General features: G+C 39.2%; 1 protein-coding gene across 2 annotated transcripts in view; it reads right to left on the reverse strand.

Moving 5' to 3' along the window:
• DOCK1 (dedicator of cytokinesis 1) overlaps positions 1-22,908 on the reverse strand; it is a 538,770-nt gene that overhangs the window by 50,060 nt on the left and 465,802 nt on the right. For both annotated transcript variants that reach the window (XM_034776839.1, XM_034776840.1), the window contains exons 40-46: positions 20,484-20,588; positions 15,700-15,841; positions 15,401-15,479; positions 13,639-13,723; positions 11,459-11,545; positions 6,883-7,059; positions 5,254-5,337 (exon numbers count right to left, since the gene is read on the reverse strand). In XM_034776839.1, coding sequence (XP_034632730.1) covers positions 5,254-5,337; positions 6,883-7,059; positions 11,459-11,545; positions 13,639-13,723; positions 15,401-15,479; positions 15,700-15,841; positions 20,484-20,588 — 759 coding nt within the window. The remainder of the gene's footprint in view (positions 1-5,253; positions 5,338-6,882; positions 7,060-11,458; positions 11,546-13,638; positions 13,724-15,400; positions 15,480-15,699; positions 15,842-20,483; positions 20,589-22,908) is intronic.

Consider the following 22,908-nt stretch of genomic DNA (forward strand, 5'->3'; position numbering starts at 1 on the left):
CACATAAATTTAGCTGGCTCTGTGCAGCAGAATTCAATAGGGCTAAACTCTCCCCTGTTATGACAGAGGTGTTAATGAAATGTATTATGAATTCTTGATATAAATGTGTGATATGAAGCTCTGCACAGAAAGTTAAACAGAGGCCTGGCCCAAGGGACCTCAATAGGACTGGCTATAGCAACAGCAACTGGATGGTCATTAAGAAGACTGTATGGGTTAAGCACGCTCTTTAGTTATGACGGAGACTAGCAGATGAGCAGGCTCCAGTGGACCATGGATATAGTCAAACCTGTGTGAAGTTCCTTGATGTTCAAGAGCAGCTGAACAAGGAAGATTAGTGGCCAAGCCTGTCTGAACTAGTCCAGGTTAGTTTTGAGAACATGAGCACCATGCACCCAGAGCTTAATGACATTTTGCTAAGCAAAATTCTCAGGGCACAGACAGAGGAGAAGACCAGATATGCTTGAGAGCAAGGAAACAAGGCAGACAGAGCTGTTAAGAACTTGATGGTGTTTTAATTTGGGTTTCTGAAAGTGGAATTGCTTTGTGCAGTTTTGACCACCTCTTTTCACTTGTGTACATTTTGTCTTCAATTTCTCTTCCAAGAGAAACTGACCTACTACAGTGCCCCAAATCCTAATGCTGCAAGGACCATCTTTTCTCCCTCACCCAAAAGAAGACAGATAAGTCTGGTTAGCAGTGGTGTAGAATTTTGATAAGGAGTGTGTGTGTGTGTAAGGCAACGGGGAAGGGATAAATTGAATGTTATGTTGTTGCTAAGTTATTTGACCTTGGAGTAATAATCGGTTTATTTATTGGCATATTTTAAAAGATTGTGAAGGGTGCCAGAGCTTTAGATAAGTGGTCTTATTGTAATGTAATAAATGAGAAAATAAATGCATACCTGAACATTAAAGATAGGGTGGGAGGGAAGAAACAAAAACAAACACACAAAACCCCATAATGTATCCATATATTATTTATGCCATAATATATTTTTCCTTATCCTCTATCTTAAAAAGTTTATCATGGCTCTAGCTGCCATTACTTCTTAATACCATGATGTACTACAGATAGGGGTTCTGGGTTTTTGTTTAAACAAAAAGCTACCAGTAAAATCACACCAATTCTGTTTTTTTTAAATAATTGAGCACCTATGAAATGGAAAATTTTACATGAAAGGGATTATTTTTTAACTTTTCATGTTGTATGCTGTAATTCACTTTCACTGGTATGGCAAGGATACAGAAATAATTCTTTGTGCTCTGTGGTAGTCTTGGTGTGCTCTAAGTATAATGGCTAGAAGTTGAGTGACTATTGCACTGAGATGAACTTCATTACTGTCATGTGCTGATGAAACAGCCCATTTCAGATCTAAATGATACTGTCAAATAAAACTACAGGATCTGATTTTTCTAGGAAGTGAAAAAGCACAAAATTAAACAAAAATAAACCCCTAAAATGAATACAATAAATTTAAAAACTAGAATATAGGCAGTTAAGCAGCACAATCATTTCCCATGAGAGAAATACCATGACATTTCATAGGATTTTCATGAATTTAAAATAATGTTCAAACACCCGAAGTTTGGATGTTTTTGAATTTTGTTGTGACTATTTTACACAGTACTAATTTAGTATAGTAGTAAGTACACATTAACAGAAGGCACCAGACTACATGGAAGCACTGAAAAATGAAGTTCTCATCCACAATTTAAGTAAAGCATAGGATGCAACACTGAATTTTCCCACACATTGCTCCATTTCTCTGTACTTCCACCTTGTTCTGTAGGGGTCTCTCCAGAGAATAGTGCCAATCTGCATGCCAAATTTGAGCCTAGAAAAGTGGTCACCAACCTGTAGATCATGATCAACTGGTTGTCCTGGAGACTCTCCCAGTTGATCATGATCTCTGGCCACTAAAAGTCTGGTGGTGTAGCGGGGAGGGGGGCAGGGGTCTCCGTGCACTGCTCCTGCCTGCAAGCACCACCCCCGCAGTTCCCATTGGCTGGGAACAGGGAACTGCGGCCAATGGGAGCTGCAGGGGAGGTGCCTGCAGAGAGAGGCAGCGCATGGAGCCATGTGCCCCCTGCCCCCCACAGGGGCTGCAGGGGTGCGTTGGCCCCTTCCAGGAGTGGCATGGGTTTGGGGAAGGCAGGGAGCCTGCCTTAGCCCTGCTGCGTCACCACCAGGGAGCCACCCAATGTAAATACCACCCAGCGGGAGCCCGCACCCCAACCCCGAGCCCCCTCCCAGAGCCAGCACCCCGTAACCCCTCTTGTACCCTGAACCCCCTCCTACACCCCAACCCCATGCCGCAGCCCTGACCCCCCCCTCCCAGAGCCAGCACCCCATACTCCCTCCTGCACCCCAACCCTCTGCCCCAGGCTCAGCCTGGAGCCCCCTCCTACACTCCGAACCCCAACCCCCAGCCCGGTGAATGTGAGTGAGCGTGGGGAGACCGAGAGACGGAGGGAGGAGGGATGGAGTGAGGGGGGGTGGGACCTCGGGGAAAGGGCGGGGTAGATCCTGGGTTGCACTTAAATTCAAAAAGTGATCTTGTGTGTAAATAGGTTGGAGACCACTAGCCTAGAAGGTGCCCAGGAATGAGGTCTTAATCTTTGGCCTCTCTCTCAACAAAGATTACCCTTCAACTAAAGAGTATCAATTAAAGATTATTACCAATTACTTGTTTCCAGTGGTGCCCATGCATACAAAGTTACTGCATAAGACGATCATCTTACTGCCAATACTTATATTTTAAAATAAGAATATACAATAAAAAAAGCATTCTATTCCAAATACACGTTTTATTTTTCACTTTCCAAATAGAAGGCACTATCCCTACCCTGAAGAGGTTGTTTTCCAAAAGACAAATGAGACAAAGGGAAGGTGAAGGGGTGCAACAATACAAACAAAATAGTCATGGAGGTAATTGGCAACATTCAATATCATAATGTTTTATTAACACAATGATCTATATTGAGATATCAAATCTCTGAGCACCTATAATATGCTCAGTTGAGATACAGAAACCTATTTATTAGGAATTGGACTGAGACTGCCAACTTACTGTGTTTCATATTGGCCAACAGATACCAACTGCTGAGCTGGAGATGAAGTCAAAACAGTGATTTAATGGATAAAGGCTCTATACTGTATCTCTCTCCAGTCCCCTGAGCCATCTTGTTCCTTATGTGAAATACAGTTTAAAAGTTTTCTTTAACTTGCCACCTTTTCTATGAAGTTACTCTATTTGAAAAAGTTTTCAGAAATGTTTTAGGAATTATAAACACTCTAATTTTATATCAGGTAGTTTCAAAATTATTCCTTTTGCTTTTTGATTTTTATCACTTACTGGTGACAGTTTCAGAAAAATATTTGTTTGTATTAATCTCTTGTCTTTAAATTGCTTAGCTTCTATCACACTTGGAACTAAACTAGTGACAAGAAAGCTGTGTGTATTTTTAAACATGTTGACAAAACAAAATTTACAGATTTTAAATAATGCATTTTCCAGTGTTTATTCTTGTATCCGTGTTGCCAGCAGGATGATTGTCTTTTGGGGTAAAGTGTGTTCATGAGCACCAATACAATTCATTTTTAATAGGGTCATTAGGGGTAATGACAGTGCTGACATGAAGTTACTCTCTTGGGATAAATTATTTTCCTCTCTAGAATCTGAAGTCCCTAAAATCCAATCTGCTGTAAAACCTTACAGGGGAACAACAACAACAAAAATCAATAGAACTTTTGCAGACCAAACTAGTGTTTGTTCTGCAATAGTTTTATGGCCTTCCAAGGATTTTTGTGTATTATATCTTTGGTTTCTACTACATCTAAAATTGAATCCTCTAGAAATTTAAATTATTCCATTTATAATAAAGACAGAATTGAATATAAAACACTATAATGTACTTTTTTCAGGGTAAAAACATTTCTAGTCACATCTGTGGATTTTTATCATAAAATTATTCTGAGGCCAATGAAAAAATATCAGAGCATAGCCTTACAATACAGCTAGAATGTGGTTTCCTGTTTTTCCCAAAATGTATTCTTTGGAAGACATAAATGCAGATCTTCACAGAGGAAGGATGGTTCTATGTTTAAGGCACGGGACTTGGGAGATCTGGGTTCTATTTCTGGTTCACTACAAATATCTGTGACACCTCTTAAGTTATTTAAAGTATGTTTCTTCTATGAACAGTGATTGTAAAAAAGGCATTGTAGAGTTCCACCATATATACATACATATCATAATATATAATGTATCATCTGTGTGTGTGTGTATATATAGTAATACATATATTATGTAATTGTAATATATATATCTACACACACACACAATTATTGTGTGTGTGTGTGTGTGTAAGGTGTGCTGGGAATGAGGCAAAGGCTTTGCAGAAACTCTTGCCTCCTATGCATTTTGTGTATACATGACTTTAATTGACTATCTGTCATACACCGTATACACTACTACAAGATAGTACATGTGCACATCTGTGGTTGTGGAAAAAACAGTTATATATCTTATTTGGAGAAACAATATGTGATCATGTAAACAGACAACATTATAAAGCATTTGCATAAGGGGACAGACTTATGGTTGAACATGTAACCTAGGCATTTAAATTCTGAGTTCTTAAACTGTAAGGCCTTAATACTCTTAACTTAGTTTTTATTGTAATTCTTTATTAATTTAGCATATAATAATAAAATAATAGGTATATCTCCATATATTATCATCTCCTAGAACTGGAAGGGACCCCGAAAGGTCATCGAGTCCAGTTCCCTGCCTTCACAAGCAGGACCAAGTACTGATTTTTGCCCCAGATCCTTAAGTGGCCCCCTCCAGGATTGAACTCATAACCCTGGGTTTAGCAGGCCAATGCTCAAACCACTGAGCTATATGAGAAAAAATTACAACTAAATTTACAACAGAATTGGCTAACACAATCATAAGATATTGAGTCATTTGAAAGTGAGAGTGTATTTGTATCTCTAAACTGGTAACAGGAGAGACTATGTAATAAAAAAATGGGTTAATAATGTTAGTCACTTATGGGATTATCAAATGACAAACTATGTCAGATTTGAAAAGATGAACTTTAGTTCATGTTCCAAGACAGTCTAAATACCACGGAAATGTATACACTAGGGTGAATGGTTTGATGCCTGAATTTTGTCACAAGTGACAGCAGGCTGCCTTTGTATGCCACTTGACCCAGGCATGATTTGAATTAGACAGTTTACCTGCCATGCTATGAGGTCCTTTAGTTTTTCTATCTTTTCGTGATCTTCTGGATGCTCATGCATGTATTTTTCAGTAAAAAAAGCCTAATGAAAACAGAAAAGTACCAGTTATTTCAGAAAATGATTGAACATTCACTATCTAGAATGTTATAGCAAAGGAAAATGAATCAAACCAAAAGATTTTGCTACAAAATATCAATAATAACATGCCTACAAATTCAAAATTAAAAGCAATGGAAGACAATTTAAGAGTGCAAGAGATCATGATATCCATCCTTTTGGTGCAGGGAGAGGAATATTATCATATGTTGCTCAACACTGAACCCTCTGGTCAAGCAAGAAGTACTGCTGAAGGTTTCTACTTAGTCCTCCTCATCTACAATTATGGGTATTGTGCCCAAGTGCAATTTTGAGGGTCACTAGGAAGATTAGTTAAATTTTGAAGCCTACAAGACATGTTGGAGCACAACAACATGATTTACTTTCCGCAATACTATATATCCGTGTCCAGTGGTTTAAGTGTCCTATGTAGTAAACTAGGCCAGGGATATTGGAGGCTGGAAGAGTTCTTCCGATAACAGTTCAAAGAGTGCAAATAGGGTGACCAGATTTTATAGGGACAGTCCCAATATTTGGGGCTTTGTCTTATGTAGGCGCCTATTACCCCTCCGCCCCCGTCCCGATTTTTCACACTTGCTGTCTGGTCACCCTAAGTGCAAACCACATGTCCCAGTTAGTTATCTTACAAAAACTTATTGCCTACGTACAGCAGTTTGAATAGGCACTAACATAGTTTTTACATTTTCACCATTTTTATACTAAGCTTTCATGTGTACATATTTATCAGACTAGGTCTGTGATAAGCAGCTGAAGTCATTCAAATATCTTTGGGATGGACTGTATATTAACTAATATATAATAATGCACTGTCACTAAATTAATCCCAATTACCTTTAATTCATAGATGTTAAGGCAGGAAGAGACTACTTGATCATCTAGTACAGTGGTCCCCAACCTCTTTCGTCTGGCAGGTGCCAGACGACGAGTCACGGAGGACCATGGCAGTGGACGAGCATCTGCTGAAATGCCGCCGACAAGTGGCAACGTCAATAGGCGGCGACGCATCTGGATGCTGCTGCTTCTCGGCGGCATTTCGGCGGATGCTCATCCGCCGGCCAGTATGCGGGCACACTTAGACGCCCCGGTGGGAGCCATGGCACCCACGGGCACCGCGTTGGGGACCCCTGATCTAGTATGACCAGTTGTATAACACAGGCCACAGAATTTCACCCAGTAATACCTGCATCAGCTCCAATAAATTTCAGTTGAACTACAAGCATAAATTTTATAAAGTTATCAAATCTTCATTTAAAGATTTCAAATGATGGAATCTACACCTCTTGGGAAATTGGTCCAATGGTTAATAACCCTCACTGTTAACAATCCTTATAGTTGTTTCTCTTTCTTCAACTCACAGAATTCCTTTATAAATATCACTCATTTATAATATACTCGAGACGTGGAAAATTCCAAAACTGACCTATAATGCATGTTTACACTCATGCACCCGTACACACCACACACACTTGATTAGATTCCATGACCAAACAAAGCTAATTTTGAACATACCTTTTCATAGTTTGTGAATCCTCCCATGACTGCAGGATCCACAATGCCATTAAGTAGCATAGAAAGGGGGTTAATAGGTAGGTCTGCATCACTCAAATGTTGTTGAACCATATTATTGATCTTATCATTTGTTAACTGCATAGTTTCTATTGCATTTTCCAGTGGACTGATTTCAACCTGAAAGAACAGCACAAAAATAAGTTTTAATTACTGGTCCAGTAGTCAAGTAACAGGCCACACTTGAATAGTTTGCTCCCCACAAAACCATCCCAATGATAACTAATAGATTTTAGAGTGAAAGAGGAATTTTAGTCAATAGCTGCAGGAAGGTGCCGTTTCTACTAGGCAAGATATATAGTGTCAATACTGCGGTAACTGATATGATATAAACAGATAAAAGGTTTACTATTTTTCACTCTTATAGCATAATTACTGTATAGGCCAAGGCTCTCAGAAAGATCAAGCAAGTCTAAAACATTGGAATTACTTTGACAGAGCCCAAGTGAGCTTCTAGTGAGATACTGAGGAAAATTATTCTATGAAGACTTATGGACATGCAGGTCTTAGTGGGCAGACAAAAGTGATCCAATTACCATTATGGTAACAGCAAAGCCAGAATCTTGGACTGGATTGTCTGATGGAATCTGATTATATGCTCTTCAGAAAGTCACATGTTAAAAAGGGAGAAGGTACTTTTGCAGTAACAATTTTGGTAGCCTCTCAGGAAGTTGTATTAAATATGTTATAAAAAAAGGCCATCATATTTGCCCAGCAGGTATCACTGTCTTCATTCTATTTTGGATAATTAAACAAAAAAAAAATGTTTTCTTCTCATACAAAATGAGAAATGACTGCCTAGGAAGGAGTACTGCAGAAAGGGATCTGGGCATCATAGTGGATCACAAGCTAAATATGAGTCAACAGTGTAACACTGTTGCAAAAAAAGCAATCATCATTCTGGGATTTCTGTGGGGATACCGGCTGGCAGAGAGTACTCCACGGCTGGAAAAGCTAATTCCCTGGATGACCACCAGGAGGCACCGCACCAGTGAGTCGTTGCTTCACTATAGATGTATTAGCAGGAGTATTGTAAGCAAGACACGAGAAGTAATTCTTCCGTTCTACTCCACACTGATTAGGCCTCAACTGGGGTATTGTGTCCAGTTCTGTGTGCCACATTTCAGGAAAGATGTGGACAAACTGGAGAAGTCCAGAGAAGAGCAACAAAAATGATTGAAGGTCTAGAAAACATGACCTATGAGGGAAGATTGAAAAAACTGGGTTTGTTTAGTCTGGAAAAGAGAAGACTGAGAGGGGACATGATATGTTTTCAAGTTCATAAAAAGTTGTTACAAGAAGGAGGAAGAAAAATTGTTCTTCTTAACTTCTGAAGATAGGACAAGAAGCAATGGGCTTAAATTGCAGCAAGGGCGGTTTAGGTTGGACATTAGGAAAAACTTCCTGTCAGAGTGGTTAAGCACTGGAATAAATTGCCTAGGGAGGTTGTAGAATCTCCATCATTAGCGATTTTTAAAAGCAGTTTGGACAAACACCTGTCAGGGATGGTCTAGATAATACTTAGTCCTGCCATGAGTGCAGGGGATTGGACTAGATGACCTCTCGAGGTCCCTTCCAGTTCTATGATTCTATTCCATGGTCTAAAGTTATTTCATTGTTTAAAGTAGGGGTCCTCAAACTCTTTAGTAAGGTGCATTGGTTCTTAATAGAGAGATTGCATTGTATGCAGCTCCCTCCCATTGAAATCATACGGATCACCTTCCACCATTTGTGATCAGATAACATCCTTTTGGCAACTACAACAGTTGGTTATGTCTAAAAGTAATATCTGGAAAATATTTAAAATATAGCTAAAATACATATTAATGTGATTTAACACTCTCTATGAGGAGAGCAAGCTCTCTACAGACCACCAGCAAGTGCTCTGAATACCCTAAGTGAATTAATTAAAGAGTGTTAAAGTTCTAGCCTATTTATCCAAAAAATGTTGTGGTAGGAATGGAAAAGGCATGTGTGGGGGGTTAATTGGGGCCTGTTAGGAAAATGCAAGTGTGTAGCTGATTACACTCTAATTTACATAAACTCTGCATAAATGAAGCACTTCTAGCTAGCTATCAGTTGCTTAACATGCTTCTGAGAGCCACTTATAATCAAATTTCTTTAGTTGTCACTCTTACACCTGCTATCTGATTAAATCAAGTCTGTTTTAATTATAATTTTTTAAAGTGTGTTTTGAGCATTATTTTAGAATTCAAGATTTCATGACAAATTACTCTGTCTGTAACTAAGTTTGTGCACACAAACTTTTAAAATTAATATCAAACTTGTAAAACTGTGTATTCAAACCAGAAACCTGATTTTAGAAGTTATGCTCATCCATTCATTACAGAGAAACACCAGTATATGATCTGTGAGTCCAATTAAAATTTCAGAGTTCAAATTTAAAATATCCAAATACTCACAACAACCTGCTTGCAAACAATCTACAGACCAAGAAGTATTAGTAAAAGTGAAGAAAATAATTTCAAACAACAAATTAAAGGAAATCATAAGCTGCTATTAGTTATTTACAAAAAGAAAAAATAAATTAAATTATCTATTAAATTATTTAATCCCCTCTAGTCAATGATTTGATGTGGCATCAACCCTTTATTTAAAATGGAGTTTTCTAGTTCTATCAACAACTTATAAAATATTCAAAGGAATTTCATTCATTGTGTTCTGTAATGTACCCAGAGTATTTATATCAGGAATTAAAATGTTGTGTTACAGAGGTGCAAGATTTGCAATTATGCTGCTAGAGTTTTACCTGATACGAATGTTTATGCAGCTAATAACTGCTTTTGTAGTAAATAGATCTTACATAGTTGGTCAAAAGTCATCCTTTGCTCTCCTCCAACATTAAGTTACTTTTGCTTCTGTTTCCTTTTTTCAACTGTGATTAATATAATCCTTGCTTACAAAAGGCTTATAGAAAGAGCTCCATTAGACAGATTCATGCACATTTCTATCAGGTGCACAGCATTAAAAGTGCACATGTACAAAGTGGATGAAGTGGCCTGCCAGACTGTGTTCTTAACTCAGAAGGTGAAGGAATTTTCATCAGATATGTTAGGTTTTACAGAAAACAATTCTTGCAACAGAGAAGGTAAATGCTATCATCTCTATCAGGATTAAGTTGAAAACATAAAAATACAAAAAAAAATTCAAAATGTTTTATTCAGTTGCCTAATACTGTCAAACATCACATTCATATTCTGTTATTATAGATACCATAGTCATTTTCTACATTACTTTTGTTCATCTAAATACAACTGTCCAACCGAATCTCAATGGAGCAATATAATGCTTTTAATTACCCATATGCGAATTCTTCTTTCCCTTTAAAAAAAAAAAAAAGCCTCACAAGGAAGATTTAAAAACTCCAGTAAGTAACAATGTTTTCATTGCAACTTAAAAATTACAGCTAATTTAGTATGTAAGATATTTTATGGATATATTTTATGTAAACAGTTTTAGTTATGCACTAGAAAAAGGAGGTACACATTTGTTAAAATTCTTGGTGAAGTTTTTAGGGCATATTTTAGCTAACTTTAAAAAACAGAGAACTCAAACAACATTTAATCACTAATGATATTTACAAAAGAAATTTAGTCAGCACAAGTAATTTAATTTACTTTATCTTCCCTTAGATAAATTACAGTTAAATTATCCAATTCCTACTTTTAAAAAGCAATACTTTTGTGGTCTTTACAAATTAGGGCCCTTAGCAGAATTTTTTTTAAATAGTTTTGACAGATAATATTATATTTATTTTTAAGTATTTTTAAAATTCTTATCAGTTAACATTTTCATAATTGTGCAACATCATTTGTTTGAAGCATTTTTCAATTTTTATTTAAATTTTCAGTTGTGGGAAATGATAGGGAGGTCAGACAATATTTAACAACAATAGATGTTGAGAATCAAAAAGTTAAAGGTTTATAACTGCTAAAACACAAATTGTCAGCTTCACGTCAAAATGTACAAAATAAATATTCATAAATCAAACTCAGTGAGATCTCAAGTATCCTTTTCTTACTTTGCCTATCTGTATTTTTTTATTATTAAAACTGGAAATCCTTTTTTGCTGATTTGTGTATTTACGGTGAAATTGACACTTAATGATAAAAATCGAATCCTTCCAAGTCTACTTATACAACAATGAACGAGTAATCCCATTGATTTTAAGGTGGATACTCCTATGCTTAAAGGTAAGAAGTGCTGAAAAATCTTGCTGAATCCGGGCCTAGAGGTTTATACGATTCACCATTCATATTTTTGTACCAGTGATGGAAGAATACTACTTTTGCTATCTGAGCATTCACCTTAGTCAATAAACAACAGTATTCCTGATGAGAAAAGTTGGTAGGTAAGTCCCCATTCCTTTGGTAGGTTACATATGGTTCCATTGATTAGACTTTGAGGTTAAGCAGAGTTATATACATTGCATATATTCAGTAACTGGAAAAAAAAAGTTCTAAGTAGTCTCAGTAAATTCATCCTGATTTGTCCTTACCATGAAAACTGATTTGACTTCAAACCATCTTAAAATCCCTGGTAATTTATAGGCTGTCACATAGATGGTTCTCTCAATCCACATATTCTGCAAATATAATATAAAAAAGGTTAGAAATAGCATGGTAGCAGATTGATAGCTTTTATCCTAACCAGAGATCTACAAATTCATTATCAGAAAGAAGAACGGCAGCAGAATAGAAATTACAAAGCTAAAAAAAATAAATTTCAAATGGAATCTGTATGTGTATTTCAGGGCTATGTCTGTGGCGAGACTGGTCTCAATATGCTAGCTAATGTGCTATTTAACAGTCAAACATTGGTCTTTTAACTAAAGGGTAACATTATGTAAAAGCTCCACCTGCTTCTGTTGAACTGTCATTTTCCAACTAATCTGTCTTGCATGTGAAAAGCACATTAAACAAAGTGGGATGACAGACTTCAGGAACAAATTTATCTGTCTACAGAAATCCTCCACTCCATTCTCTGACTGGACAATTTTAAATATAGCTGAAAACAAGTTTCCCAGGTGTAACCTTTAAGGTTCTCACATTAGTGCCTTAAAAAGTGCTTTACAGACTGTATTTTTCATCAAATATCTCAGTGAGTTTAAGTGCAAGGAGAAGCAGCCTAATCTTAAAACTTCTTTGTCTTCAATTTAAAAAGAAATTATTGTTTTAATTATTGCTCTCTCATGTCTGTAAATGTTAAAGTCATGATGAAAATGTTTCTTGACCTAATTTTGTTTTATCTGGCCCTGCCTCCCCATTTTAAATGGGGAATATACTCGCATGGTTGTCTTTTTATTAGCTCACTTAGGAGCGTAAGCCCCATTGAAAGTCAATAGGACATAAGGGCCAGATTTTTAAAGGTATTCAGGTGCCTAGTGGGATTTTCAAAAACAACCAGATGCCTAGAGTTAAGCACATAGGTGCTTTTGAAAATCACATTAGGTGCCTAAGTGCCTTTAAAAATCCAGCCCTAAGCTCCTAAGTGTTTTAGTTACTTTAATTTTTTTAATTGAAAATCAAGATGCATTGTATATTGTAGCACTTTATATCACCAAAACATCCTTGTTGGCTTTTGCACCAGCATCATCCACTGATGATGGGAACATTTTCTTCCATCTCATCTGGGATCACTTTGATTAGCAGCCAAGTTTACTGTGAGTAGCAGAACAGACAGCTGTGGCACAGGCCTTGTCAAGTGAATCAGGTTAGGCTGGCCGGGTAGGGGGAAACCCTGAGTGAGTATCCTCTGCCTGCAACGACAATCTGGAGTTCCGCAACACACCAGCCCCTCGAAGCACAGCAGATTAGAATTGGCTAGCTTGTATGGAGACATAAGATTGCAGCTCTGTGTTCGGAGCAAATGGTGAAATGGACAATGAAACTGGGGAAGCTGTTCACAGTTCTCTGCTCTAGTAAACCAATTCCAGTCTATTCAGCTAGTATCATAGAATATAAAAGGGTTGTAAGGGACCCCAGGAGGTCATCTAGTCCAACCCCCTGCTCAAAGCAGGACCAATCCCCAACTAAATCCCCAAATCCCTAAATGGCCCCCTCAAGGACTGAACTCACAACCCTGGGTTTAGCAGGCCAATGCTCAAACCACTGAGCTACATTCAAAGGCACAAGGAGTCTATTATTTTAAAGAAAATTGAGATTTACAATTGAAAAATTATACATAAGTACAAAGTACTGTTAGTATTATTCCTCCTCCTATACCATGAATAGGGTGGGAAGGGAAGGGGAAAGCACTTGATTTTGTGGCTTGTTGTAACCAACTTTGTGGTCACAGGCTGGGATAAGAGAGAGAGAGCTTTATTGACCATATGGTGAACCATATGGCTTTGTAAAATATGTATTGCTGTAGCGAAGACTGATTTTAAAGGATGCCTGGCTGAGATTCTTAAGGTAAGACAGCTTTCAGTGAAGAATGGTTATATTTTAAGGCCTGACAGTTTTGTATTTCTCCTGCAAAGTGGTCAAGTGTTCAACAGACTAAAACAGCTTTGTTCATTTTTCTTAGTGCTATAAAACAAAATTCATGATACATGTAGTTTTCATTGCACTCATAATAAATTCAGTCCCATTTTATTGCAGTTACAAACATCAACCAACCACCAACAAACCAAAACATAACAGTTATCCTGCATTCACAAAAGAGAAAAAAAATTACCGCAAATTCATTATCTGGGTTTTTCTCTCCTTTTCGGACAGGCCGTGAATACTCAAATCGTTGGACCTCATTCACCCTATAGAAACTGAATTAAAAAAACCAAACAGATCGCATAACTGCAAACATTTTGTATTAACAACATGTTTAGTCGTTAGATCATTTAAATAAAATACTGCTGAACCTCTCTGTTAATAAGGAAGAAGAGTCACAGTTTGCCCCAAGGCTTTGAGCCTGCAGGCATGTATGGATGCAGTGTAATTGTAGCCGTGTCGGTCCCAAGATATTAGCAAGACAAGGTAGGTGAGGTCATTGGACCAGCAGACGTTGCTCCAATACAAGATAAGATACATAATGTTCTTATCTTGTATTGGACCAACATCTCTGCTGGTGAGAGAGACAAGGTTTTGAGCCACACAGAGCTCTTCTTCAGGTCTGGGAAAGGAACTCCCAGCATCACAACAAAATACAAGGTGGAACAGACTGTTTATTATAAGAAGTTAGCACATATTGTAAGAGACCATTCAAGGTAGAGTGGCCTGTTAACACTTCTGCAGTCATAGGACAAAAAGAGGCGGTTAGGGGTGTGATGGGGTGCCTGCCCCTCACTGGCAGAAAAGGGGTTAAAAGGAGCCCTAGGGAGACTGCACTGGGGACAGCAAGGGCTGAAGGGGGCAGCCAATAAGGGCCATACAGGCCCATATAAAAAGGGAGTTGCAGGGCAGAGTTCAGTTCTTTGCTGGGAGCCCAGGGAGGAAGGACTGCGTCTCTGGAGGGCTGAAAGAATTGCCAGCACCAAGGACAGAGCAGTGCTGCACGCAGGAACCGAGGGAGCGACAGACAGCTCCTGGCTGGCTGCTGGGGTTTGCAGGCTGAGGCCCTGAGGCAAGGGCAAAGAGGATGCTGGGGCCATGAGGAAGTGGTCTGACCATTTGCTGCAGTAGCCATTAAGCTATAAGTAACCAGGTAAAATGGAAAATTCAGCATGATATTGTTTAAAATTCATACTTTACTTTTCTCCTTTCAGCTCTTGTCATGTCTGCGAATATAATGGTTGCTTGGTTCTTGCTTGGCTACAGTATCATATCATTCACTGTACTGTGATGTGCAACTAACACAGTCCTCTACTTAGGCGTGGAGTCAGCCCAAAGAAGTGAAGTAACTGCAGTAGAACCTCAGAGTTATGAACTGACCAGTCAACCAAACCTCATTTGGAACCAGAAATACGCAATCAGGAAGCACCAGAGACAAAAAAAACCCCCAAACAAAACGAAATACGGTACAGTACTGTGTTAAACATAAACTACTAAAAAATAAAGGGAAAGCAGCATTTTTCTTCGGTACAGTAAAGCTTCAAACCTGTATTAAGTCAATGTTCAGTTGTAAACTTTTAAAAGAACCACAGCATTTTGTTCAGAGTTACGAACATTTCAGAATTACGAACAACCTCCATTCCCGAGGTGTTCATAACTCTAAAGTTCTACTGTCACTTTTATTATTATTTATATTTTGGTTTGTGGTACTGCCTAACAGTCCCAGTTATGGATCAGAACCCCACTGGGATATGAGCTTGGGCTCACCTCCTCAAGCGTTGTGTCTGTGTTATCTTCAGTGGTTGCTTATAGAAACTTATTTTTAAAATTAAACACACACTATAACAACAAAGAAGAATAATTACAGTTTACAAGGGTTTATGTTAATTTAAGTGTTGTCTGCAGGCCATTCAGTCAGATTGGTAAGAAGGTAGAAAAAACAGAAAACTCACCTTACAATTTGCTCTGATACTGGCTTGTGAAATTTGGGTGGTAAATCAAGTTTTGGTTTTACAGTAAAACACTGAATATCTGAATTGACAGGTTAAGAATTGAAAAGAGACAGAGTTTAAATTATGCAGGAGAGATGGTTCAACTGAGAAATGTCTCTTGAAAATTGGCATAAAAACAGTAATATATCAATAAAAACATAAAAAGTGCAGTGAACTACTGTGCAATTTTAGCAACAATAACACATTCTCAGTCTGATTAGATTACATGAGCATATGCATGTAGCAATTTCCAAGGATACACTGACCAGGGGAGTTTTTAATATCATCGCCTGGTGGAGATGTTGTCTTCATTTTTTCGGCATTTGGAAATTGGGTTAATAACCTTGCTTCAAAGTCTTCACGACGTTCATATTCCTTCCCACGGTAAATGAACACTTTGTTCTGGAAACAAATTAAAGTGAAATTCATATAGTAATATTCACAGTAAATTCACAATAAAATAATATCCTAGTCCTCTGAAAGTGTATCTGGATGCTACTAACTAGTGGTAGAAATATAAAACATCTAGTTTACAGCAGAATGACACACAACAAATTACAGGTATTATGGTCAAAATTTAGCACAACGCTGAAGCATTAATTAATCCATAAAGCTTAAATTAATCCATATTCAGTAAAGCCATTAAGCGCATATTGAACTTCAAGCACAGGCTTAAATCCTATTGAAGTTAATTGAACTTTAGTGTGTTTAAATAAGGGCCTATGGCAAATAATTAAGGCCTCAATTCAGGATAGCTCTTGAGCACCTCTTAACTTTAAGTGCATAAGCCTCCTTCCTGAATATCTGAAAAAATATTGGCCCAAATAATCCTCTCCATTGCACCCACAAATCATCCTCTGAAGTTAATGGTGTTTGCATGGAGTATCAGAGCAGAATTTAGCTATTATGTCTACACATTTACAAAAACAATTCTGATTAAATGAGTATTCAAGGAGTATCAGAGGAGTATCTAGCAGGACAGTTCCATATAGTCTGTAGTTATAAAATGACATCTTATCACATAATATCTCAACTCTAATGCACAGCACTTCATATACCATCCAAAGACGATATATCTAATTTAGCTTTTCTAAAAAGATTGAGATACTGTGGATTTCATTTTAGTTCTCTCAACAGGTTTCTATTACTATTTTACAGTTATCTGAAAAGAATAGCTTCTATATAATTATTTTAATGCTAGGTCATTTCTACTTATTGCTGTGTGTCACTGAATGACAGACCATCATCCAGACGACCAGGAGAATGTGGAAGCAGTGTGCGGTAGCGTGGCTCGACCTGGCCAACGCCTTCGGGTCCATCCCCCGCCACCACATCTTCGACACACTACAGGAGTTTGGGATGCCGGAGATCTTTCTCCACCTGATCCGGGAACTATATGAGGGCTGCAACACCACCATCCACTCGGTAGAAGGGGAGACCGCTGAGATACCGATCCACAGTGGTGTGAAGCAGGGTTGCCCCCTCAGCCCCATCGTCTTCAACCTCGCCATGGAGCCGCTCCTGCGGGCGATCTCCGACGGCACCGACGGCTTCGACCGGCACGGTGAGAGGGTGAACGTCTTAGCCTACGCGGATGACCTGGTCCTGATCGCGGACGACCCCGAGAGGCTCCAGGTCATGCTTGACACCATCGGGAGAGCTGCGGACTGGACGGGACTCTGCTTCAATGCCAAGAAGTGCGCATCCCTCCATGTTGACGGGAGCAAGAGGGACTCGGTACTGATGACGGAGTTCCTCATCCAGGGCGAGTCCGCCGTTCCCCTGGCGGAGGGGCAGGCGTACCAGCACCTCGGCACGCCGACAGGCTTCCGCGTCCGGCAGACCCCCGAGGACACCATCCGGGAGATCCTGCAGGACACCGCCAAGATCGACACATCCCTGCTGGCGCCGTGGCAGAAGATCAACGCCCTCAACACCTTCCTGATCCCCCGCATCGCCTTCGTCCTGAGAGGATCCGCCGTGGCAAAGGTGCCCCTCAACAAGGCGGACAACACCATCCGGCAGCTGGTCAAGAAATGGCTGTCCCTGCCCCGGAGAGCCAGCAACGAGCTCGTATACATCAAGCACAGGCACGGTGGTGCCGGCGTCCACTGTGGGAGACCTCTGTGACATCGCAGTCGTCACGCACGCCTTCCACCTCCTGACGTGCCCGGACACCAAGGTGAAGAACGTTGCAACGACCGCCCTGCAGGCCGCCACCAAGAAACGAATCGGCAGACCTCCCTCTGACCGAGATGTGGCTACCTTCCTGAAAGGCTCCCTGGACGGCCTCTTTGCCCAGGACAGGGGCGATCTCGCCTCACTGTGGTGCCACGCCCGCAATGCCACGCGCTGGCTGGGGAAGCGACTGGGCTGCCGCTGGGAATGGAGCGAGGAACGGCAGGAGCTGGGAGTCCTGATACCGTGGATTAGAACGGAGGACAACATCATCATCACCCCCGGAGCCAGAGGCATGCTGGAGAGATCCCTGAAGGCCGCCGTCCATGCGCTCTACGTGGACACCCTGAAGAAAAAAACGGACCAGGGCAAGGCCTTCGAAGTAACCAGCAAGTGGGACTCCAGCAACCACTTCCTCCCCACGGGCAGCTTCACCCGGTTCGCCGACTGGTGGTTCATACACCGCGCCCGGCTGAATTGCGTCCCCCTCAACGGTGCCATCCACCACGGGAACCGGGACAAATGCTGCAGGAAGTGCGGGTACGTCACCGAAACCCTGCCCCACGTCCTATGCTGCTGCAAGCCCCATGCCAGAGCCTGGCAGCTGCGCCACAACGCCGTCCAGGACCGCCCAGTGAAGGCCATCGATCCGCGCCTGGGAGAGGTCACTGTCAACTGCGCCGTCCCCAGCACCAACAGCCCACTGCGCCCAGACATTGTCATCATGGACGAGGCTGGAAGAAAGATCATCCTAGTCGACGTCACGATTCCATTCGAGAACAGGTCCCCGGCCTTCCGTGAAGCCCGAGCCCGCAAGCTCGAAAAATACTCCCCCCTGGCTGACACCCTGCGGACTAAGGGCTACGAGGTGCACATCGATGCTCTGCTCGTTGGGGCCCTGGGTACCTGGGACCCATGTAATGAATGCGTGCTGAGGACCTGTGGGGTGGGCCGTCATTACGCACGGCTCATGAGATGCCTAACGGTCTGATAAACCGTTAACATAAATCTGAGTTATGCATTCAACAAATATGCTTAATTCTAAAGATAAATATGTTGTATAATAGGAAGCACATAAGTTTATAATACTAAAGCATTCAAGACACATTAAAATGAATTTTGATATGAAAGTAACAATCTAATCTGAAAATGTTTTAATCTTATTATTCATCTCAGAAGTAAGACTTGTAAAAAAGTTATTAACAACCTAATAGAAAAACAATGATTTGTGGAGCATAATGATAATAATTTCTATAATAGTCAATTAAGTTTGGTTCTGCAATGCTGCTCCTTGAAATTGACAAGAGCTGAAAAATATTTATCTCTATTTGAGAACAGAAATATGAAGATAGATACATTAAAAGTGAATCATTCATATAACTCAAAAAAAACCCCCCTGAAATACAGGGAAAATCTTGTACTGAGAACCTTCTGTCAGCAATGCACTTAATAGCCAAACATTACAGTTTTTATTGCTAATATATATATGACACGCTGACCCTTGACAATTTTTGAAGCATAATAAACATGTTACTACAATAACACAATTATTCAATTGTGAAGAAAAAGATCAGTCCAATATTAGTAAACCTAGGTTAACTCTCTATTCTTACTTTCCATTATATCCCTTTGAATATATAGATAACACAGTGCTTCAACTGGAAAATTGTGTGTTGTATTCTATGCACATTTCCTGAATGCAAATGTATTACTGCCTGAGATGCAGGAATGTGCGAATATACTGCTATTGTACTCAGATATTCAAGACAGCTTGCTGCCTCTCTTATGATCCCAGTAGAATCATTTCCACAAAGTTGTATTTAACAGCTCTAAATCGTTGACAGATAACTCTGTCCATAATGGGAAATATGCACTCTGTTGTATGTTAATGTACATGTGGCAAGATTAATAGTAAATCACAGACATAATACTCTCTAAGAAGTTACCAGCAACTTTATGGTTCCTTCTATTTTCTAGTTTTGAAGATTACTATTATTCTCACCATTCCCTGTGTTTTGTTTTTCAGGAATTTTATAAAATGTTTATCCAATTATTTTCTGGGGAAGTAGTCAAGTTTCAGAATTGCAGATCAGCCGATGTCTCACAAGAACAGAATAAGCAAAACTAGCATTTACAACTACATAGACAAAGCATTAGAAAATAAATGGTAAGGACAAATCCTGCACTTACCAGGTGTAAGGATTGCATGCCCTCGTGAGAGCTTACCATTTTCATAATTTATGATTCTAACAATTAGAATAGGAAATATCTGCCTGCTGTAATCCCCAATTAGCTAAGTATTATATTTTAATACAATAATTACAATGCAGCTACTTTCTATTCCTAAATCGTCTACCAATTTTTTGTTAAGAATATCTTTAATTTGCAAATGAACTATGACAAAATGTAAGAACATCACAAACAATTAGAAAATACTTTTATTAGATATTTTAAACTGTAACTATAGTTCAGACAAATATAAATTATTAAATTTATCGGCCCTTCACAACCTTCTAATATTATACTAGTAAAAAACTGTTCTCTCTGACCATCATTATTTGCACTCTGTATAAAAGGAACAGTCAAAAGCAAGACAATCATTTAGATTTAAAACATACTGGTTATACATGTTCATTTCCAATTATATACAAAACTTACGATTTATAAAACACTGGATGTGCTGTAAAGAATAGCTCCTTTTACTACAATTCTGCCAAGTCATAAGTGAAAAGAAAATTGACATATGTTTCGTATAACTACAAAAAGATTCCTATTTACAAATCCTCCCCAGCATGAAAGGAAAATCTGTTCACACCAAGTGATCTACCTGTAACTCATGAAAGAAAAAAAAAAAAAGAATATTTACCCGTAGAAATGTAGGGAATCCTTGGCCATAGTATCCAACAGCAAAATAATCTGGTTTAGGTCTTATCACTTTCACAATGTTTTCATAGAACTGTGCTTGCTTTTTCTGTAAAGTAAACAGCAACAACACTTTACTTGAATGTTTCCTTCTAGATTTCACCTGAAGATGAGAATCCAGTATAAGAGTTTTTCTGTTCACATCATTCTCTGTTAAGTGTGTTTTGTCTTTATTCATCTTTTGACCAGTTATCTACTGATATCTGAAAATGCCAAACTCCATATTCTTGCTGGTTAAGGTGACCTTTTGTGTTAATGGATATAGAATATGGATAGAATAAATACATACTTCCCCAAAGGAATTTTCCAAAGCACTTGAATTCTGACTTGCAACAACCCTGTTGTCCTACCCTCTGGAAATTTCTTGAGTAGACCTGACCAAAAGTACCAAATTCCATATTGGATTCAGTGATATAGATTAAAGACTTCGAAGTTGAATCCTGGAAGCACTTGCTGCTGAGCTAGCTGGTCTCAAGGTACTGGCTCACCTCCTTTTTTCCAGCTGATAAATTGCATTAAAATATGCTAACATTATATAAATATGTTCCTAGCATTACTCTTCAATGTGAACAATTGCTGTAGTTGCAACAGGAATGTTATGCAATTGTGAATAGGAGTGAAGGTGGACAACAGGACTCTATTTTAAGATGCCATCCATAAAATTGAAAAGTTTGTGAACCCCATGACATAGACAAATGTGCCACGGACTATTAGGCCTCTCCACTGATCTGTATTTGAACTCAGATCCTTATTTCTTTTAAAATCGGCGGTAAGCTCAAATGATGAGAATGAGATGTGAGGTAAGAGAACAGAATTTATAACTTTACAATATGTACTCATTAACATAATTTCAGCCTACAACATTTTGTATCTGGGGTAGCTTTATTACTGCAACCATATGGCAGAGAGCAATTGGTTTGTAAGACATCAACTTACCAAGTACAGCTCAGTTCATCTTTGAAAAAGTGAATTTTGCAACTGTCAGTAAAAATATAATTTTGCTAATGTCCTGAAGTCCAGTGTTTAACATTTGAACAGCCGCCTCTACATAAAAAGTATTCAGAGGTGCTGCAGGATCCAGCTTTAAAACGCCTCCCAGTAGATGAAGATGGTAGGGACGTTACTTTAATTGTCTTATCTCTTCCTTAAACAAACATTAGGAATCTAAACCTCAGGACTGCCAAGCTGTGCTGGGTGCACAACCAAACTATGCTCGGGGGAGGGGGAGCGGGGGAGTGGCTGTATGTTACCTTTATTCCCCTGTGAACCCTGCCATAAGTTAGAGCTGCCTAAGGAGAATAAGATCATGGGACTGGTCTGGGAATTCTTGAAGCACAGTAGGCATGCCATCTTCTCTGAGGGCAGCAAGGTTGTGAGGCTGGGTATGTTGCCTCTGTGCCACTGGAGGGATCCTTAGCTGCCCACTTAGGCAACCTGTATCTTTCTATATATCTATCTAAAGTACTTCTGTGGTCCCCATTACCTTGGTATTTGAGCACCTCATAACCTTTTAATGTATATTTATCCTCACACTGCTGTGAGGAAGGAAGTGCTTTATCCCCATTGTAGAGAGGGGAAACTGAGGCAGAGAGACACTAAGTGACCTGCGCAAGATAACAAGATAACAAAGTAAGTAAGTCTGTGGTGGAGCAAAGATTTGAACCTGGGACTCCCAACACCAAAGCATTGCAGAACAATCTTAACAGGTTGGAGAATTAGCTCAGTTTTCACAGATGGTCAGCTACCACTAAAATCACTTTTAGACAGTGTGAGGTACACAGTTGGATTGGTATAAACAAGAGAGACCAGCTAAATCTAAACCTGCCTTGCCAAGAAGAGGGCAAAGATGCATTAGCTACAAGAATTAGAGAGCAGAAATATGCTGCCTATCAAAGTCCATGTTATGGATACTCTTGTACTGAATGAGATCTAGCATGCCTCCTACTGAAGAGGATTTGTCCAAATCTCTCTTTGAAATCTAGACAGACAGCAGACTATTTGCAGCTGATTCACTGTTTCAAATGATTTTGTAATTTCAAAAAAATTTGTATTTGAGCTTTAAATTGGAGATGAAAATCTTATGTAATAACTTTTCCTGATAAAGGTATATGCATGTTTCCCTTTATGAAATTATTTTATATCTGAATACTTATAAATACTAAGCTATTATTTAAAAATTATTCCCTGGTTTCATCTGTATGATCCAATTTAAAGATTGACAGTAATTAGCCAGCCAGTGGATGATAGAATCTATATACAGAATCATAGAAATAGGTTGCTAGTCATAGGGTCCCTGCTCTGGAACCCAGAATAGCTGGTGGACCCAGGTTCCCCTACCAACCAGAGGGGAAGTGGCACAGGACCTGGAT

This window comes from Trachemys scripta, chromosome 7 (assembly GCF_013100865.1).
Source record: "Trachemys scripta elegans isolate TJP31775 chromosome 7, CAS_Tse_1.0, whole genome shotgun sequence".
In the NCBI taxonomy this organism is placed as follows: Eukaryota; Metazoa; Chordata; order Testudines; family Emydidae; genus Trachemys; species Trachemys scripta.